Below are 19,723 nucleotides of genomic sequence, written 5' to 3' on the forward strand. Positions count from 1 at the left end.
TCACTAGGCTATATCAGTTTGGTATTGTGTTAGACCTGACAGCCTTAGGGTGGTCATCCCCAAACGTTTTGCCTACCTCCCACCATTTTTCTGACCCTGCTTATGCCGATTTTAGGACTTTACCACTGCTGTCCAGTGCTAAGGTGCATATCCTCTTTCCCCTAATCATGGTAACATTGTTTCCTACCAAATTGGCATATTTAATTGACCTGTACGTCCCCAGTAAAGTGCCCTACAGGTGCCTAGGGCCTGTAAATTGAATGCTACCTATGGGCCGGCAGCACTGATTGTGTCACATCTTGAGTGCTTCTTACCACTATAATTAGCCAGTCTCTGGGCACCACTTGGTTTCTTGCTTGTTCTGGATCGACCAAGGTAGGGCCGACCCTTTCCAGTAGCCAAAGTTCTGCTGATAATAAAATACCAAGCAGGCTGTAACTTCCAGAAGGAGTCCCAGAGGAAAAAACCCAAAGTGGGAAAGACATCAGAATCAAGGACTCCTGGAAAAAGAAGAACAGAAGCACAAAAAGAACTGGAACAAACTGCAGGCGGAAAAAGAACAGGAGAAATCCAAAATCACAGGATACGGGAGCGAGGAGCACAACCACGAAGCAAGTGTTTGCAACACAAGGAACAGAAAACCAACTTGTGCTTATATACTGAAAAACAGGAAGTGACATACAGGAAATATTGAAGACACCATCTTGAATTGGGAAAGACCACATTCAAGTGAATGGAAAAATAGCCATAGCATAGAAAGATAGTGAGCAAAGCATGCAGGGAAAGGAACACAGACTCTTGGGAAGATGAAACATGGTTAAGGCACTGAAAAGAAAAAAGGATGAAAAATAAGAAAAGAGGAAAACAGAAAAGGTAAGCAACTAAACAGGGGAAGAGCAAGGGCAGCGTAAACAGTGCCCAAAGGGAAAGTTTAGCCAAAAAGCGGACCGCGGCAGAAACGGACATCCGAAACGCGGACCGCCGATCTGACCGCGGCCCATAAATGAGGTGCCGCCGGTCTTCGCGGTGTCAAAGATTGTGCCACCCACATAAGCAGTCCCTTAACATGCCTCAGGCCTGCCATTGCAAGGCCTGTGTGTGCAGTTTCACTGCCACTTCGACTTGGCATTTAAAACTACTTGCCAAGCCATAAACTCATTTTTTTCAACATATAAGTCACCCCAAAGGTAGGCCCTATAAAACCCATAGGGCAGGGTGCTAGGTAAGTAAAAGACAGAACATATACTTATGTGTTTTACATGTACTCATAGTGAAAAACTCACACATTTGTTTTCCACTACTGTGAGGCCTGCTCCTCTCATAGACTAGCATCAGAACTACCCTCATATACTTTTAAGTGGTAGATTCTGATCTGGAAGGAATAGCTCTGTCATGTTTAGCATTGCCAGAATGGTAATAGAAAATCCTTCTTACCGGTGAAGTTGGATTTAATATTACTATTTTAGAAATGCCACTTTTAAAACGTGGGGATTTATCTGCACTTACTGCCATCTGTGCCACACAGCCCTGTCTCCAATCCACGTCTTGTCTGTGCTGGTTGACAACTCCCCTTGTGCACTCCACCCAGACAGCCATAAACACAAGACACTCAGTCACATCTGCATACTGAATGGGTCTCCCTGGGCAGGAAGGGTGGATGGGCTCCCACTTACATTTCAAAGGCCAGTGGCCTTCCCTCACACAAAGGGATCCTTGTAGACAGGAGTGGACTGAAGGGGGAACTTGTGCACTTCAAAATGACTCTGAAGTTTCCCCCACTTCAAAGGCATTTTTGAGTATATAAAATGGGTCCCTGACCCTCCTCCAAATCAGACATTCTGGATTGACACCTGGTCTCTGTCAGAGAGACATGCCTGGCTGGACTGCTTTGCTGAAGGACTGCATTCCTGCTTGTTGCCCTGCTGTCTGGTACTCCTGAGTCTGCTGGAAGTACTCTGCCTTCCTCCTAAAGTGCCCTCCAAGGGCTTGGATTGAGCTTGTCTCCTGTTTCTGAAGGCTCACTCTCCCAGCGCGTCAAGGATTTTCAATGCATCAACCCTGGGCATCAAAATATCGGTGCACTACAGTAAGGAACCAAGGCTGTATCCCTGGAAATCGACGCATCACCTTGCAGTATGGAAAGAAACAATGCATTGTGTGTGCCGACCCAAAAAAAACAAAGCAACACCTTATTTTTCCACGCATCTCCTCCTCTGTGGTCCCCGTGCATCGTTATTTTTGGCGCATCTCAGGTACTGTGTGTTACTAAGAAACAACTGATTCTTAAGGATTGAGACTCTTTTGAATCTTTAAAAAAGTTATTTTTCACCTTGTGCTTATTGGATAATTGTTGCTTTGACCATATTATTTTCAGATAAATATTATCTATTTTTCTAAACCTGTGTGGTGTGTTTTTGTGGTGTTTTAACTGTGTTACTGTATGAGTTATTGCACAAATACTTTACACATTGCCTTCTAAGTTAAGCCTGCCTGCTCTTTGGCAAGCTGTCAGAGGGTGAGCACAGGATAATTTGAGTTGTGTTTTGATTTACCCTGACTAGGGCTGTGGTCAAGGGTCTATACCTCTGCCAACTAGAGACCCCATTTCTAACACTTGTTTTCAAATTGTATTAGATTAAGAGACTTTGATGGTACTGACTGGTTACTTTAAAGCCTTAGTTACTTTCAAAAGAGACGCAGCCACAGAGAACCTACTACATATACCAAGTTCTATCAAATTGAGAGAAGCACAAGGCATGGTTTTCTACGTGGGTCAACCATAAGAAGCAAGGAATGTAATTTAGAGAGGCGTTTGGCTAAAAATTATACTACGTGTTCCTACAGACAGTGCAGCTAAATGTGTGGTTGAGAAAACTTGCAATCTTGGCCCTCTTCTTTTGCCTTTAACATTATGGCTGCACAGAAGGAGAAACAATTCTCTACCCATTAAAGTAGATGGAGGAAGTTGAGGGAGAAGAGGAAGAACTAATGAGACTTGCAGAAGAAAAATGTTTTGATTTTATAACTGGTTTATCTGTGGCTGAAACAAAGATGGATGTCATTGTGGAAAATGAAACTTCACAAAATGAAACTCCTGCTGAGGCAAGAAAGCAAACGGTGTTATTACTGAGACTGGAAAGAACATTGAATCCAATGACAGACCTTCACTACGTGATCCTGATAAAGTGAACTTGTTTCCCACACCTGATAATTTGATTGTGCAATCACAGCAAAAATCACAGCAAACCCTTTCCAAAGCCTCTAAGGGGAGTGTTGAAAATCAACAACTTTCTCCAGCTGAAGTGAATAAAGTAATTGATGCTGGAGTCTCTTGCTGGTTTCCAGCACATGTTCAGGTTTTAAAATAGATAAGGTGCAGCTTGACACGCAATATGAACTCTAGTCAAAAGATATTGATAAGGATGACAGTTTGAAAGAGACACCAAAGATATCTTCTACTTTAAGTGAACACATATAAACAGATTTATCTATTACTGTGAATGCCACCATTGATCAGGGAAAAGTGTTTTCAATTTCCATAAAAGATTCCTGTACTGCTGTAAAGCCCTGGAGCAATCATCTTTATCTGATTCTGTAGTTGCTAGCTTGGCCATTGAATGGGGTAGGGATGAAATTATCAATGTAGAGGAAGATGAGACAGCCATAAAAATGTCAACCTCATTAAATCAAAGGAAAAACTGGGTGAAGATAGTGAAAACACTGTTTTTTTAGAGCAATGAATCAAGAGAATTTGGTGTTCAAGGGTGAAATAGGTAAATTTAAGGGAAAACTGGAAGATGCTTTTGTCCCTGTGATAAAGAGGAAGTCCAAGAAAAGAAATAGGAACTTGGACTACAGGTACAATATGATTATGTCTATTATATTTGAATGCTGTCTGATGCTCCGCTTAGGAAGTGTTATTGTAAGGGTTTTAGGCAACTGCACTAAATGTTCATCTGTTTTTCATTTTTTTTGAAGTAACAAAACATAGATATACTTTTTTTTTTACAGGAATTTGCTATTTCTGAACTTTTTAAGGATAAGAAACTACGGGAAATGTGGAATTGTGACCCTTTAGTCTAGTTGGGTTTCAATTCTGGCAGTAAGACAGGAATAGGGATTTTATTTTGTAAATCAGACTTTTCCATTCAAAAAGTTCAACATTTACCCAACAGGCGATTGTTAGGCGAGAATGGGGTGTGGTTTGGACATGCAATCTGCCTAAATATATATTATTTTACTCATTAACATTGAACTTACTACCACACTTTTTTATGTAACAGAAATAGTGTTTGTTTGGAGGGGTGAGCAGTGTATTTTAACTCTTTATTGGATGTTAAAGACATGGGGGCTATTTACAAGCCCATAGTGACACAACTTCAGATTTACAAGGAAACGTAAATCTGAGGCAGTGCCAAAACCTAACGCCACCCCATCGGTGGCGTTAGCATGGCACAACTTTCTATGTGTGCTGCATTCTGCAGCTCACATAGAAAGAGCAAAAGGCCATTATTTCTTGTCTATGTGCAGGAAGGTGCAGCACACATAGGAGTAACATATCGCCATTTTTGATTGTTTATGTGCAGGGAGTGATACCTTCCTGCACATAGACAATGATCCCTGCAACGCAGGCACCCTTGCACTGTAGTGCAAGGGTGCCTGCATTGGCTCTAGGCAGCTGAATTTAGCACCACCACTAGGGGAAAAACAAGGGTGTGTCGTAATTTTGTAAATATGGCACATCCTTGCATTTCTGAAGTGACGCAGCGTGCGCTGCCAATTTTTGGCACAGCACCACTCTGTGCCACTTCCTTGTTAATAAGCCCCACAATGTCTTGTTCCTCAATGTACCTTGACAGTAGCTCCAAAGCACTACTGAACATCATTGCAGACATTCATTTGCAATATACTTACAAGGTTTTACACCCAATGAGCTGGTATATACCTGGAGTAGGTCAAATTCTTCCACAAAGCCATATATTGATTTTAGCTTTGCATGTCCTTCTGAAAAGAGTTCAGCAACACTCATTCCCTTTTTCTTTTCAGAGCATACCCTCATTAAAGCTGGTGTGTTCATAGCTGAGATACCTGGTAGAGGAAAAGAACTGTGGAAACTAATTATTAACATACTCAATAACAAGGTTACCTGAGAAAAGTGTAGATATCATCATCATAATTGCCAATCTCTAAAAGTTAATTTTATCTCAATGGGTGGGTGGTGGGAGGGGGCATTGAGAACCATATAAGATTCTTCTTCATTCATGGGGGAACTGGTGTTGTTAGAGAAAGAAGAAGTATAACCAACCATTTACAACTCAAACTCCAGAATTTTTCCAAACAATTGGAGTTAGGTTTTGTTGTACAAACTGACATGTTGTAGAAAGCAGAAGAGATTTTTATTGCACAATTTGATTCTTCACAGCCGAACTCAACTGTTGAAGCAAAATTAGGCTTGTTCTAGGTTCTTCTTTCTAAGAGCTAAAGCTGGGGGTGGAATTATACAAAGCATGTTGGACGCAAATGGCATAGCACAGCTGAGGGTATCAAAGAATGGGCACCTAGTTAAACACTTTATGGCTCTAAAGTTTCAGGCAATGTAACTGCAAATGTTTTCTTACAACATTTCCAGTTGTTTTTGTCTGAAGAGCACAAAGAAGAAATTGTATTAAGATATAGAAAAAGCTATGCCTAGCCTTCCCAAAAGGAGAGCCCCTAGTTCTGATGGTTTACCTGTAGGGTACTATGCTCCCTTTTGGGATGAAGTTGGTTCTGATTTATTTGAGATTGATAAGAATTCTGGGAGGGATAGACTGCTCCAAAATTCTTTGTAAGGAGGGTGTATAAAAATAATCTATAAAAAAGGTGATAGAAACAATCTAACACCTGGCATCCAATTAGCCTACTTAATATTGTCTAAAACGGTGTTTCTTTACTTAAGGCTTGTAGGTTCTGCAGTCATAGAACCTGAGCAAATGTGTGGTGCTCCAGGAAGCAAACTTTCTGACAATTTATGTTTGGTTAAATATGAGCTATTATAAATGGAAGACCATGGTTGATCTATGTGCTCACTCAACCTACACCAGAAAAAGGCCTTTGATAGCTTGAACCTCACCTCTATTGTTTAGGTTTTACAACACTCAGATTTTGGTCAAAATTCCGGTCATGGATTATTCTACTATAATCAAATAGATGCAGCAAAGTCATGGTCGATGGCACATTAACAGACATTTCCCATTTTGTCAGGAGTAAGGCAGGCTGCTCTTAGCCTCCCTCCTTATTCATTTTGCCCATTAAGCGATTTAGTGCAACTCCAGGAGCTAATAACCTGATTAAAGGGATTCCTGTTCCATGAGGAATGAGTTTTCTTCTCACTACTGCCTATGTGGATGATGATTCTGTTTTTAGTTCTGACATTTAAATTCAACAGGTTTTATGGTAGTGCACTGGATTTTTATGTTGCATCCTCTTCATGAATTGACCTTACAAAGAGTGATTATTTTTATGTCAACTGGAAGGAAGATAAGATAGATTGGGGTACAAAAGTGATGCAAGATCACATCAAAGTTCTTGGTCTGTTTTTTTGGAGAGGGTAGTAGGCTGGTCAGTTGGTCAGAAGGTATGTTTAAGGTCAAACAAAAGATTGCACTTTAGGTCTGAGGACACTTATTCGGGGAAGGAAGCAAGAATGTGTTGCTCATGTTTCCATGCCTAAGTCTGTGGTTTTGGTTGGTAAGAAAGCTCAAAATATTGGCCTCAGCTTACAATCTTTGTTTATATGCTATATGATAAAGGTGGGCATTTCCCAAGACAATTAGGAAATTAAATGGTCCTTTTTTTGGTTACATTTTCTGGTTCATGGGACATAGTAATATCCAATTGCATACCTTATTCAGAATCCTGCCAATTGGTTTACTTTCAAGCCAGAAAGTTTATTAAAAGTACAATTTAAATGGGATTCCTTTGGGAGTGCTTTCTACTAAGCTTATTCAAAAAGTAGTCACTGGGGAACAGCTGCAGATATCAGTTAGTGGGTTTTCTGATCAGACTTCAAAGGTAATTTGGGGAAATGTTTCTGTAAAGTACCAATTTAACATCCCTTGCGAACTGGCACGGTCCACTGTACATGTTTGTCTGCCTCTATTACTTTTTCTACGTATATTGGATATGTTCTAGAGCCCATTTGTGTGCCAGGAAAGGATGTTTGTCAGAGGAATCTTGTAAACACCTTTTTGTGGTGCTGCCCTTTGGCACAGAAGATATGGGAGCTCCCTATCACAAATGTTTTGGATTACTGTAAGTTGCTTAAAAGATGCTCTAAGGAGAGACAGGAATCCTTTGTTATTCAAAAGTGATGAATTATTTCCCCCACCCCCTCCCAGGATATGTATGCATTTGCACTTGTCTTGGTACAAGATTACATGTGCAAAGACATAATAAATAAGGGTAAGATTAAATATTTTTTTTAGAATTATGTCGGGCTGATCATGGGTGATAGTCGTTTCCTGATTTAAAGCACTTAAAAGCATGTTTACTGATTTACTTGCTTCTTGCTCCATAAATTACCTTTTATTTTGTATGTTTTAAATATTCTTGCTTAAGCTTCTTTTAATTCACAAACTCTCGGAAAGCAATAAACCTTGCATAGATCTTGGCAGTGTCATGTCCTTACCTGATCTTATGCCATACCACCTGAAACACTGATTGGCTAAAATGTAGTCTAACCTTTTTAAAGAATAAAGGTTTTTGAAACTTTGAAAAAAGGTTCCCCCAAGGTGACGCTCACCCATTGCACTTCAGATATGCTGACCTCTGGATGTCCCATATGCAGGATAGTAGACTTTCTGGTATTGGGGGTCTGCTTTTGTGCCTTTCCCTGATCTCTGGTTTAAAGAAAGACAAAAGAAACACAAAAATCGGGAGCACAAATAAACATGCATGCATAATCTACTGCAGCAAAATGTTTCACTTGTAAGAAATGTGTCCTACAAACATTTTGGCAGTAGCCACTCCAGGAAATCTATATCTGTTGTAGGTCTACTGAACTTCTCTTTGTCTTTGCTAAAAAGTCTGAATTTTGCTCCATGTGCAATAGTAACATCGCAGGAGCATATTTCTGACCTCTCTGGAGTATGTGTTCCTGTGCCACATAGACCTTTATCCATGAAATTAGTACATCACATACTCTATTGAAAATTATATATATTGTTTAGCTGGATAAGACATTTGCTTTGCAGATTGATGTGTACTAAAAAGTAATTATGCACAAAAGCAAATTAGCGAATTCCACAATTACAGTTTAAGTTTAAACTTCATAAAGAGATGAAAAAGTAATACAGTGCAGTCATTGATTTCTCAGGTTGAAGTAGAAAAGAACTTGCCCCATTACCTTATAACACCCTGCAAGGTGTCATTTTTTTGAAGGAATTACTTATACCAAGCAGTGTTAGTGCTAAATGTGCATAGTTAGGGAAAAGCATGTGGGGGATCTACGGCCAACAAATATATGATAATAGACTAAAGCTCAAGTCCATATTATGCAAGGGATGTCGATCAAAGCAGTATAATTGTGCATCTAGTCTAGAAAACATGGTCCAAATTTACTACGATTTGACGTAGTGCAGTGCAAGAACCAATATGCTGTGCTACATTATGCAAAGTGAGAGAGTAGAACTTTACCATAACAACTGTGTGTGTACGATGTCTATCATAGGTTTTGTACTGGAAGGGTACCCTTAAAGTACAAAATACTATGCTTAGCCATAGTTAAACAAAAAGTCTAACTTTGTATGTATGCTGTATATTACAGCACACATGCAAACTTACGTTTTGGGAAAAGAAAATGTTTACACACTTATGTCTGCCTTGAATAATTATCAGACACAAATCCTGGTCTACATTTTCTTTTAGTAGACAGGAATGTATGTAAAAAACAAGGGCAGTGACATGGATACACCCATGTATCACCCAAGGTACACACCCTTGACACAAAGTAGTGCCTATCATGGTTTTAAATTACTTTAGGGCTACCTTTCTGTGCAAAACAAATTTTGGTTTACGAAATAAATACCAAAGCAACACTTTTTTGCTGGTTTGCATCAATTTTGTTTTTCACAACCGGATCAAACCTTCAGTAAATCTAGGCCCTACGGTTCTGCATAGGTAATTTATGGCATTGGCTTGTGTGCAGCACACATTCTCCTTCAGTAATAGTGCCTTCAGCAGGTCGTTGACATTTCACAGGTAGGTTAGTTATTACTGTTACTGACTGGAGCTCCTATTATCCTTTCTTTGATGTGTTATGGATATTGCCCTCTGGCCATATTCATCAATTAATGGTTATACCACATTTATTGAGCTGCTGTTTCATGATTTTATTGTTTCAGGCTTAAGACAGGAGGACTTTTTACAATTGCTTATACACCAGGCTGCTGCATATACCCTTTTACTTGCCTTGAAATGGAGATGTTTAGGTTGTGTTCCTTAGTAACGAATGCTCTTGAGTACACGGATGGCACATTATATTGTATACCAGGGCTGTATTGATCCTATACATTGCAGATATTTTTACTGTATCAATTGACTCTTGGAACATGCAGTCAATTCAAATAAACAGTTTCTGCACCAAACATATTACCGTAGATATTATTTCAACATTGTACCAGCTGTGATTGGGTGTGTCACCTGTTTTGAATAAGAACTGAACAAGCAATATATGTTGGTCCCATCTCATGAGGCACTGGTGGTCATAGTGTGGAACCGGGCAGTAAGATCATAGAGCATTGATCCACAACAAAGAACATGTCAGAGTGTAGCAGAAACTTTATTACAGCAATCGCCACACTGGAAATATACTTGTATTGACTGGCCCGACAAAGGGGAAACCATAGCACTCACTGGACTGATTCTGGCCTCGGGATGTAGATCCCTGTGAAAGATTGTGATATATGGGTTTACATGTGATAAGCAGACTTAACGACTAATCAACATTAATGTACCCTTTATTAGATCCCAGTTTGTCGGCCTACATTACCAATTAAAGTTTTAAAGAGCTATTAGAGCTGGTAAGCAAATGTATAAAAATTAAAAAAGTCAGGATCTGGCATACACTATACTCTTAAGAATGCCAAAAAAGGGCTAGTACTTTATAAAAGTGTCCCCGGCTTACAGCCTGTGAAACATGTGCATGTCCTTCAGCATGGCATATACCCCCAATCCAGTAACACTGCTTTAACAGTTGCAATGAAAGGAGAAACATGATGACATCTAAGGTCTGCAAAGTATCGATGTAATATGTGGTAGCTAGTTTATAAACTGTAAATAGTTACATCTTTGCTCAATTCCTACCTACACCACTTGCTAGATGTGTAAACCATCGCCACTTACTATTAGCCCCCTCTCTGCCCGCTGACTTTTCTGAAAAGACTTTGGAGTGGTTAGAAGTAGTATAAAATCTAGTATTAAGTGCTATATGAAAACCTGAAAACTTACATTAAGGCAGTGCACTTCTAATGATAACACAAAAATGAATCTCTTGATGTTCAGATAATGAGTCTCTTAATTATGAGGATGTCACTTCAAAGATCATTCTGTAATATTTGAACTTTGTTGGCAGGGGTTTGCTTGTTGTAAACATAATCTCTTGATGTAAAATATCAAACAGAGTTTTCTGCTGTGGATTTTGGGGAGAGACAAGTACCACAAAATCAGATAGGCCATTGAGGATTAGAGTCCAACCCAAGGCTCTGAAACCGGTGTACGCCACTCGGCGATTTGAAGATCTGTTTCCATTTCTACAATAAAATCGTCATCAAACAAGATTTTTCCCTCTTCCGGATAATCCTTATCATCATATTGTTTGATCATCTAATGGTACCCATTTAGAGTCACGTTTATTTGGTCCCCGTCTCTCAATGAGTCAAGGCAATCACTGTAGATCTGGCTTAGAGCTAAGCTCAAGATATCTTTCTTTTCCTTGTAAAATCGTAACTCGCGCCCAGCCTTCCGAGCTTCCTCCATCTCTCTTAGTGCTACTTGCAGCTCTTGAGAAATAATCCCTGGAGTTTCTCGCTCCTTCATTATCCAGTCGAGTGCCATATGACTTCTCATTCTTTCATCTAAGGAGTATTCTGAATAATAGGCGATGACTTCCTATTGACCCAAAAAAAAAAAGAAGAAAATTGTTATTAAGGAAAATACACATACTCTTTCATAAATTAGTCTTGCCCTCCATCAGTCAGTGACTGCTCATTTTCAAATCATCCATGTACCAGAGTTTAAGAAGTGGCTTTAGATACCATAAAGTGTTTTGTAAATATATTTAGTAATGCAATGTAGTGTTTATAAATACTTTTATAAACACAATGTAGAAATGTACATGAAGAACACTGTATAATCCTTCATGACTGGACTGCTAGAGTGAATCATCTTGGTTTGAAAACAGTTATTACAATGAAGCTTGAACCCCGCATGCCATTTCAACAAAGGCTTAACCATGCATGCCTTTAAAAAGAATATGCCTTTACCACTCATGTCATTACAATAAATTTTGTTGTAAAGGCATGAATAGTAAGGGCATATTCATTGTAAAGGTTTTACAGGTATGTATATAACTGAAACTGAATATCACTGAAAAAAAACAGATTACAGTTAGGAAATAGAATTTAAAAAAAAGAGTTAAAGGGACGCTATAGTTAGACTCACATTTGAAACTTACAAAGCCAGAGAAATTGACCTATTATAGTTGGAGTTACCTCAAGTAACTAACTCATGCAATAAAGTAACTATAACTCATACCCTCACCATGCACTGCTAATTACCCCACAAATTATGGCACGTATAACCTTTGTTTTTTTAACTGAATTTCTATGTTTTTTTTAAATTCTATTTCCTAACTATAATGTCGTGGGATCCTTTATTTTTTTCTGTGAACTTCTATGTTTTTTTTTTTACATAAAGTATTTTTCATTATTATATGTTAATCCAACCATCACTTGAGGTTGGTCACAGTCTCTGTGGCCAACTTCTATAAGCTACCCAACTCAGCACTGTGCTCAGCATTTGGCTGTGTGCAGTGGGGGTTGGCTGCAGGGCCTGGCCTGCTGCCAGTCTATGCAGCAAACTCCTACAGCCACCCACGCCCACGCCCACGCCCTTGGCTGTGCACAGCGTGGCTTGGCTGTAGGCCCTGCGGCCAAACCCTACAATAACCCATCCCCATATAGCCCCCCCTCCAGGCTGTTCTCCATCCCCTAGGGCCCAGTGTAAATATAAAAAAAAATTGGTGGAGGGGGGTTGCATGCCCTCCTAGACTGATCTCACTCCGGGGCCCTCATCCCCCAGAGCCCGGTCTAAACATTACAGTTTTTGTTTTGGGAAGACGGCTGCGTGGCTCCCCTCCCTAGGCTGATCGTGGCCATTGGGACCCCATCCCCCGGGGCCTGACCATGTGACCGTGGTGCCCCCCAGGGCACCCAGTGACAATGTTGGGGACTGCAGTGGGAGCCTTGAAGGCCCCTGCAGTCCCAGCCGGCTCCTCACAAGTGATCTGCTGCTCTAGATATGGAAATGTATCTTCTTTTTGATATCTCTAAATCTACTGAATGGATTTACACCAAATTTGGTGCAATTCCGTCCAGTGGTTCGGGCTGTAGTCGTGTTCAAAGGTCCTATGGAAATTAACATGGGAAACACAACTTTTTTGACACTCCCTTTTTCTCACCCCAAAACTTTCCATGTGCAACAAGATTCATCGGGACTCTTTTTTTGGAATATTTTGTGAAGTTTCATCAAATCGTGCCAAAGATATAGGCAAGTCAAAAAATTGTGTTTCTATGGGAAAATGGTCCTACCTATAGCTACCTACTAGGTAATATATTAGGGAATAGTCATTTTTATGGTTTAGGGTGGTAAGTGTGTTTTTCAGATTTATGGTGGTTAGGGATTTTTGGGTGGCAAGGGTAATTTTAGAGTTTAGGGTGGGTATGAATTTTTGGGTGGCAAGGAAACTTTTAGAGTTTAGGGTAAATATGGGTTTTTGGAAGGTAAGTTGTTTTTAGGGTGGGTATAGGTTTTTGGGTGGTAAGATGTCTATAGGGTGTAGGGTGGGTATAGGTTTTTGGGCAGCAAGGGATTTTTAAAGGTTTAGGTTGGGTGCTAAGGTGTTTTTAGGCTTTAAGGTGTGTATGGGTTTTTGGGTGGCAAGATATTTTTAAGATTTAGGGTAGGTATGGTTTTTTAAGTGGCAAGGGTTTTTTAAGGTTTAGGGTGGGTATGGAATTTTGGGTGGTATTTTGTTTTTAGGGTGAGTATGGGTTTCTTGGGTGGTTCTGGGTTTTTAAGCTTTAGGGTGGTTCTGGGTTTTTGGGTGGTAAGGAATTGTTAGAGCTCAGGTTGTATCTGTACTTTTAGATGGCAAGGTGATTTTTAGAGTGGGTATGGGTTATTAGGTTAGGTGTTTATAGCATTTAGGGTGAGCAAGGGTTTTTGGGTGGTAAGTTTTTTTAGGGTAATATATATATATCTATATGAAAATATAAATATACATACATGTATGTTTTTGTGTATATTATTAATATATATTAATGATTTGAAAAAAAATATATATATATATATATATATATGAATAACAGTTAACAAATCTGATCTGCGTCCATGCAAATGCAATTGAATTGAAATTAGTGGCTTCAAACCAAAATCAGTGTTTTTGGCACAAATTATGAATGACTCTATTGAGGTGTTTCAAAAATGTATGATTAAGGCATTTAAAAGAATTGAAAGGAAGAAAGGATTCATCAAAGGCAATTTAAATGAAAAACATAGAAAGGACACCGAAGCGCTAAGAGACGATAAGGATATTGTTATACTGAAATCACATAAAGGAGGCAATGTAGTTATTTGAGCACTTGAGTATTATTTGTGAGAGGGACAGAGACAGTTGAGAAACAAGAATGAGAATGAGTTATCCAATAAGTTGAATGTAAGAAGGAAAATGATGAATATAGTGGTAAATTAAAGAGGTGGAAAGATCTTAATTTGTTGGAGTATGAGAAGTAGCAATTCCTAGGTTGTGATTTCCCAGAAATTACCAATTCTTTATTTGCCCCCAAAATTGCATAACAATTCAGTCAAAACACCTGGAAGGCCACTCTAAGAGAAGTATGTTAGAGAACACTTCAAAATATGTTGATTTCTTTTTGAGCCCATTTGTGCAATCTCTTCCCCTGTATATTAAAGCTACGTGATTTTTTTTAAGACAGATTGAGGATATTACATGGGAAGAACAAAATTGGTTTCGATGTCTAGATGTGAACAGTCTGTACACAAGCATTCCCATTGATTTAGGTATTGAATCCAGTAATAATTTTTCAGAGCTTGTTCAGTGTCATGAAATGTTATTGGAAATAATGACTGCAGGGCAAAGAACTTCTTCATGTTTGAGAAGGACATCTATAGGCAAACCCACTGGACTGCGATGGGGACTTGTTTAACCCCCAGTTATGTGGGTCTTTATCTTGGCTGGTGGGAGGAACAAGTAGCTTACAACATCCGTCAGTTTGACAAACACGTTGTCCTCTGGGTGCGTTATATAGATATCATCTTTTGCATTTGGAGGGATAACAGGGAAGAGGCACAAGATTTTGTTGAGCTACTGAATGATAGTTCGATGAACCTCATATTTAAGAGTAACATCCATAAAAGAAAAATACAATTCCTGGATTTACCTCTTGAAGTACGTGACAACAAGTTGGAGAGCAGACGGTATCGTAAACAGACCGCTGGTAGCAGTCTGCTTCATGCAGAGAGCTGCCATCCCAAGAATTTAATAGAGAGTATTCCCTTTGGTGAGCTGAATGAAACTACAGTACAGAAGAAGCTTTCCAGGAGGAAATTAATATTATGAAGATTAGATTTAAGAAAAGAGGTTATTCTTTAAGGAAAGAGGCTATTCTACAAAAAAACATCCAAGAGGCATGTTATAGGGCCAGCAGAATAGGTAGGGATGAGTTATTGGTTCCTAAGATCAAGCAAAAGAATGAAATCGAGCCAGTTAGAGTCATTACTTCTTATCACAGTCAATCTTGGGCTGTGAAACGTAGTCTTAGTAAATTCTAGGAAGTCTTAAAAGATACACATAAATAAATAAGTGGGAGAAGTATCACAAATTATATTTATGAGATTTACATCACTTAAAGATACGTTATGTATTGGCCTGGTTCAATCTGGTCAAAGAAGTGAACAGACAAGAAAAGAGGGTTTCTATATGTGTGGTACACACAAAGAGTGCAAGCACAGTACTAATTGTAAGTCAGTTAAACTTTCAACGGAAGGTCTTACATGTAATACTGAGTACTTTATTTATGCCTTAGGGTGTCCGTGTCAGAAATATTATATTGGGAGTACAATACATAAGGCAAAGAAATGGGGAATGGAACATCTGGGAGCCATGACTAATGAGGATAAACTGTATCTAGTGGCCAGGCATTTTAAATCTGGCCATGGAAAAAAATACTAATTGTTTAAAGTTCTGTGTATTGGAATGCGTTCCCATACGGAAAAGGGGTGGGAACAGAGTACAGGAGCTAAGACGACTAAAATCTAAAGTTATCATCAAATATAAAACTTTACATCCTGAAGGTTTAAATATGGAAGAAGAATTATCTGTACTCATAGGATGAGATGATCAGTAATGAGATAGAAATTTGAATTTTAAATACAACATATAGCAGCCTGGTATTTGTATTTTTAATATTTATTATATTTTCTTAAATGTCTCTCTTTGAATTTTAATGATTATTTTTTAAAGTTTTTTGTGAATGTCACGTGGGTTATATGTGTTTTTATACCTATTTTTATTTCTAATCAGTATTCTTGTGTTGTTTTTCACAGGGAGGATCTGAGCTGATAAGAGGAAAAGAAACTCAAGAGAGCCATTTATGCGTGGTTTGATTGGTATTTTGGGCTAGTTTGGAAACCAGGGTGTTAATAACAACTTTTTCTGGAGTTCATTTATGCTTTGCTTGTTTTTATATACTGTGGCTAATTGCTGTACCTGCATGATAATACGGAATTTATCTAATAAGATATAACCTGATGGGGAATTATGCCTACGTGGGCTCTATTAGGTACTGCCATGAAGTTCCAAGGGCATCTGCATTTGATTTTAGAAATCTTTATTGAATTTTGTGAAATGACATGCAATGTTAACCCACTAGAACAGAAATGCAGTTTGTACTGGTGTTGCCTTTATGCTTATTAAATCAGTATAGGTTATGGAAATATAAATGACTGCTTATATAGTGTAATGAGATGCAAGAACAGCCCACTTGGGCATGATTGTAATGCAATTTGCGTTTTGGTTGTTGCAGTATCAAATGAGACGAGACCATTTGTGAAATGCAAGTGTCAAATGCCCATTGTCATGCAAAGTTAATCAGAATTGGTTTAATTACACAGATTCCTGATTTGTAATATTGGAAATGGGGTCGGCCTGAAATTGTGTTGATTTTTGAACAACAAACAGAGAGCCAAGTTATATAATAATGGCCACTGTGTTTCTCTAAATTAGTGGATAACTAACTTAATCAGTTTACACTGTTTATGGAGGAAAGGTGGTTTTGGAGTGTTAGTTATTTTAGACCCAAAGAATGGTCCCTGACCTGTGATGAAGTAGCATGGGCTTGAAACGCATTGGGTTTATTTATTTGTCTGCACAGTTGAATACATTTTTATGCTGTGTGCAAAGAAGGCACAGTACGTTATTTCTATTGCATTTGGATGGATACAAAGAAGATTTGTTAACTGTTGGGGATATGAGCCGACGCTACCCTGCTGCAGGCTGACTGTCAGAAAGTGGAGGGGAATCCGTGTGTTGGATGTACATTTTTACCATTCATATGCCTTTACCAACCATGCCTTAACAATGAAAATGTTGTTGTAAAGGCATGCATGGTAAAGGCATATTTGTGGTGAAGATTTTGGTTGTAAATTAGTACGTGGTAAAGATGCATTCATTATAGTGACCACTGGGTAAATGCATGTGTGGTAATGGCAAGCGTAGTTCCGTCATACAACCATCTTGGTTATATTTTTCAAAATTCTTTGTTTCAGGCATAGAGTTTCATAGTGAATCAATGATCAATACAACAGGAGAAATTATGCAGCCAACAAATAACTGTCAACTCACACTATGTCTCCTTGATATATTAGTAACTAGTTCCGTACATTCTTCCATGCCTATTACCACTTCTTGCAGTGCCCCTTACACCCAGTAGCATTTCATGCAGTACCCCTTCCAAATAGCATATGGCTGAGACCAGGAACCCTGCTAACCCACAGGGCATGGCCCGCATGTACTAAGTATAGGCCATGCCTTATGCTCGATACATCTATTATCAGTATCCACCTGGCATTATCTACACAGTACTCAGTAGAGGTATATACAGGATATGACCTTCATCCAGATCTTGCACCCAGCACTCTGTTGTGCAGTTTTATGCAAATCCATCAATTTATAGCTAAGGATATTTGTGATCCAAACAAATGTAGCTCCTATTTGGTACTGGAAACCGATCATATAATCAACCATGTACCAAACACAGTACTGTCATAAAAAATAATGGTACTGCATGAAGTGTCATGGTTAGGGACCTAGGTTAATGCAATCTCAACATAGGTGGAACAAACTCCAAAAGTGTGCCTATTGTTTCGCTAAGTTATCTACAAAGAGTCAGTGGCTAAATGTATCTGTTTTAGTCAGAAAAAATTACATTTTCCACCACTTGAACATTGCAGAAGCCCACCTCTTCCCGCCGCCCATTTGTCCCATGTTTTATTTTGAAACATGGTGTGGCTCCTGATGGCCAACAAAATTCCCAACTAACAGTTATCTATACTTTTGTATTCTATCTTTTTTCAATAAAGTTTGCACCGATTATAAACTAAATCAACAAATGCACAAAATGGCAGTAGCCTGGGTCGTTAAATAAAATTGTGGTGTTGATCCATAGAGGAAGTTTTGAGTAATCATTTGGGAAACATTCCTATGATGTTTCGAAAGGAAATGCAAATTTCAATACCCGCATGAGACAGCCTATAACCTTTACTTACCCAGAATTGTGTAGGTTTAAACAAATACCATGTCCTCCCCTTTTAGAATGTGCTGTGTACATTCATCAAATGAACTCAAAGTAAGAAAGTGAAGAAAAAAGGACTTTCCCTAAAAAAGAACCACTTTAAGCATGGTACAGGATAGCTACTGCCATTTTGTGCATTTGTTGATTTAGTTTATAATCAGTGGAAACTTATAACAAGATTGGGTGCTTATAGGGGGTGCCAGGCCATGTGGCCACCCGCCGCCGTGCATGGCCAAAGGCAATGCGCGGGGTAGTTGGATTAACGTATAGTAATGGAAATTACTGTAAGTTAAAAAAAACTATTGAAATTCACTGAAAAAAACAAAGGTTACAGGGACGTAATAGTTAGGTTTGGAATGTACTTGTACAAAACCATAGAAATTCAGCAATTATAGTCAGAGTTCTTTCAAGTAAGTATTACTTGCACCATAAGGCAACTATAGCTCACGCCTTTGCCATGCACAGCTAATTACTCAACATATTATATCTCCTATAACATCTTCTATGTCATCTTTCATATTCTCACTGCAACATTAGCAATAAAATTATTGATGAGACAACCGTGCATGGCGAGGGTTGAATTATAGCTACTTGAAATAACTAACTATAACTGCTGAATTTCTGTTGTTCGAGTGAATACTCCAAAAGACTTTGTATCAATATTTATTCTTCTTCAGAACAACCATCTTCATCACAAACGCGTTTCGACTATCACACTCTTGATCTCGGTACCGTGAAGAAGAATAAATATTGATACAAAGTCTTTTAGAGTGCTGCAAATTATTGTTGGAAGGAATATATATATATATATATATATATATATATATATATATATATATATATATACTATAAAAAAAAACAAAAGGTTAAAATGACATCCGAGATGCCATCAGTGATGTCATACATGATGCCGTAGAACATGCCATTAGTGATGTTATATATGAGGTCATAAGCAGTGCATGGCAGGGACGAACGCTATAGTTAGCTCTGCTAACTATAAAGGGTGAATTTCTGTATTTGTTTGGCACTTGCATATTCACCTAACTATAACACCTCTTTAACCTTTGGGTTTTTTCTGTGAACTTTTAAATTTTTATTTTTTATATAAAGTTAAATATGATAACAATTCCCAACTATAACATCACTTTAATCTTTGTTTTCATCAGGGAATTTCTAGGGAGTCTGACTCCATGAAAGAGAATTGTCCAGTTGGAAAAAATACTCCTTGGGCCAGTTAGAACACTATTTTTAAAAATGGGTTTGAGCGACTCTTGCGAGAGTCCCTTGGATACAACTGTTCAGATATACATATATTTTTGCACCCTACTTTCTCAAAAACTCCAGAATGGATTTACACTACATCACAAAAAAACGAAATCTGTTGGCCAATATCTAGCTTCCTGCCAGCTTATGGGAAATTCCATTCAGCAGTTTTTGTGGTAGTGCTTTTTAAAGAAGTCTATAGAAACTGCATTGAGATTTTGCGTTCTAGGCCCCTATTTTGTCTCAGTCCCCACTTGACAGATCATAACGAAACCTTCCATGCACAAGTTAAGCAAGAAAGAGCACTTTTTTGGAAAGTTTTGTGGCGA

At 38.6% G+C, this 19,723-nt stretch overlaps 1 protein-coding gene across 2 annotated transcripts in view; it reads right to left on the reverse strand.

Moving 5' to 3' along the window:
• Window positions 1-9,801: 9,801 nt before the first annotated feature.
• Window positions 9,802-19,723, reverse strand: part of LIX1 (limb and CNS expressed 1) — a 915,486-nt gene continuing 905,564 nt past the window's right edge. Inside the window, exon 6 of one of the 2 annotated variants that reach the window (XM_069225931.1) lies at window positions 9,802-11,148. In XM_069225931.1, coding sequence (XP_069082032.1) covers window positions 10,864-11,148 — 285 coding nt within the window. In that variant the 3' untranslated portion in view covers window positions 9,802-10,863. The remainder of the gene's footprint in view (window positions 11,149-19,723) is intronic. The other variant, XM_069225941.1, reaches the window with a different exon arrangement.

The sequence above is a fragment of the Pleurodeles waltl genome, chromosome 1_1 (genome assembly GCF_031143425.1).
Source record: "Pleurodeles waltl isolate 20211129_DDA chromosome 1_1, aPleWal1.hap1.20221129, whole genome shotgun sequence".
NCBI lineage: Eukaryota > Metazoa > Chordata > Amphibia > Caudata > Salamandridae > Pleurodeles > Pleurodeles waltl.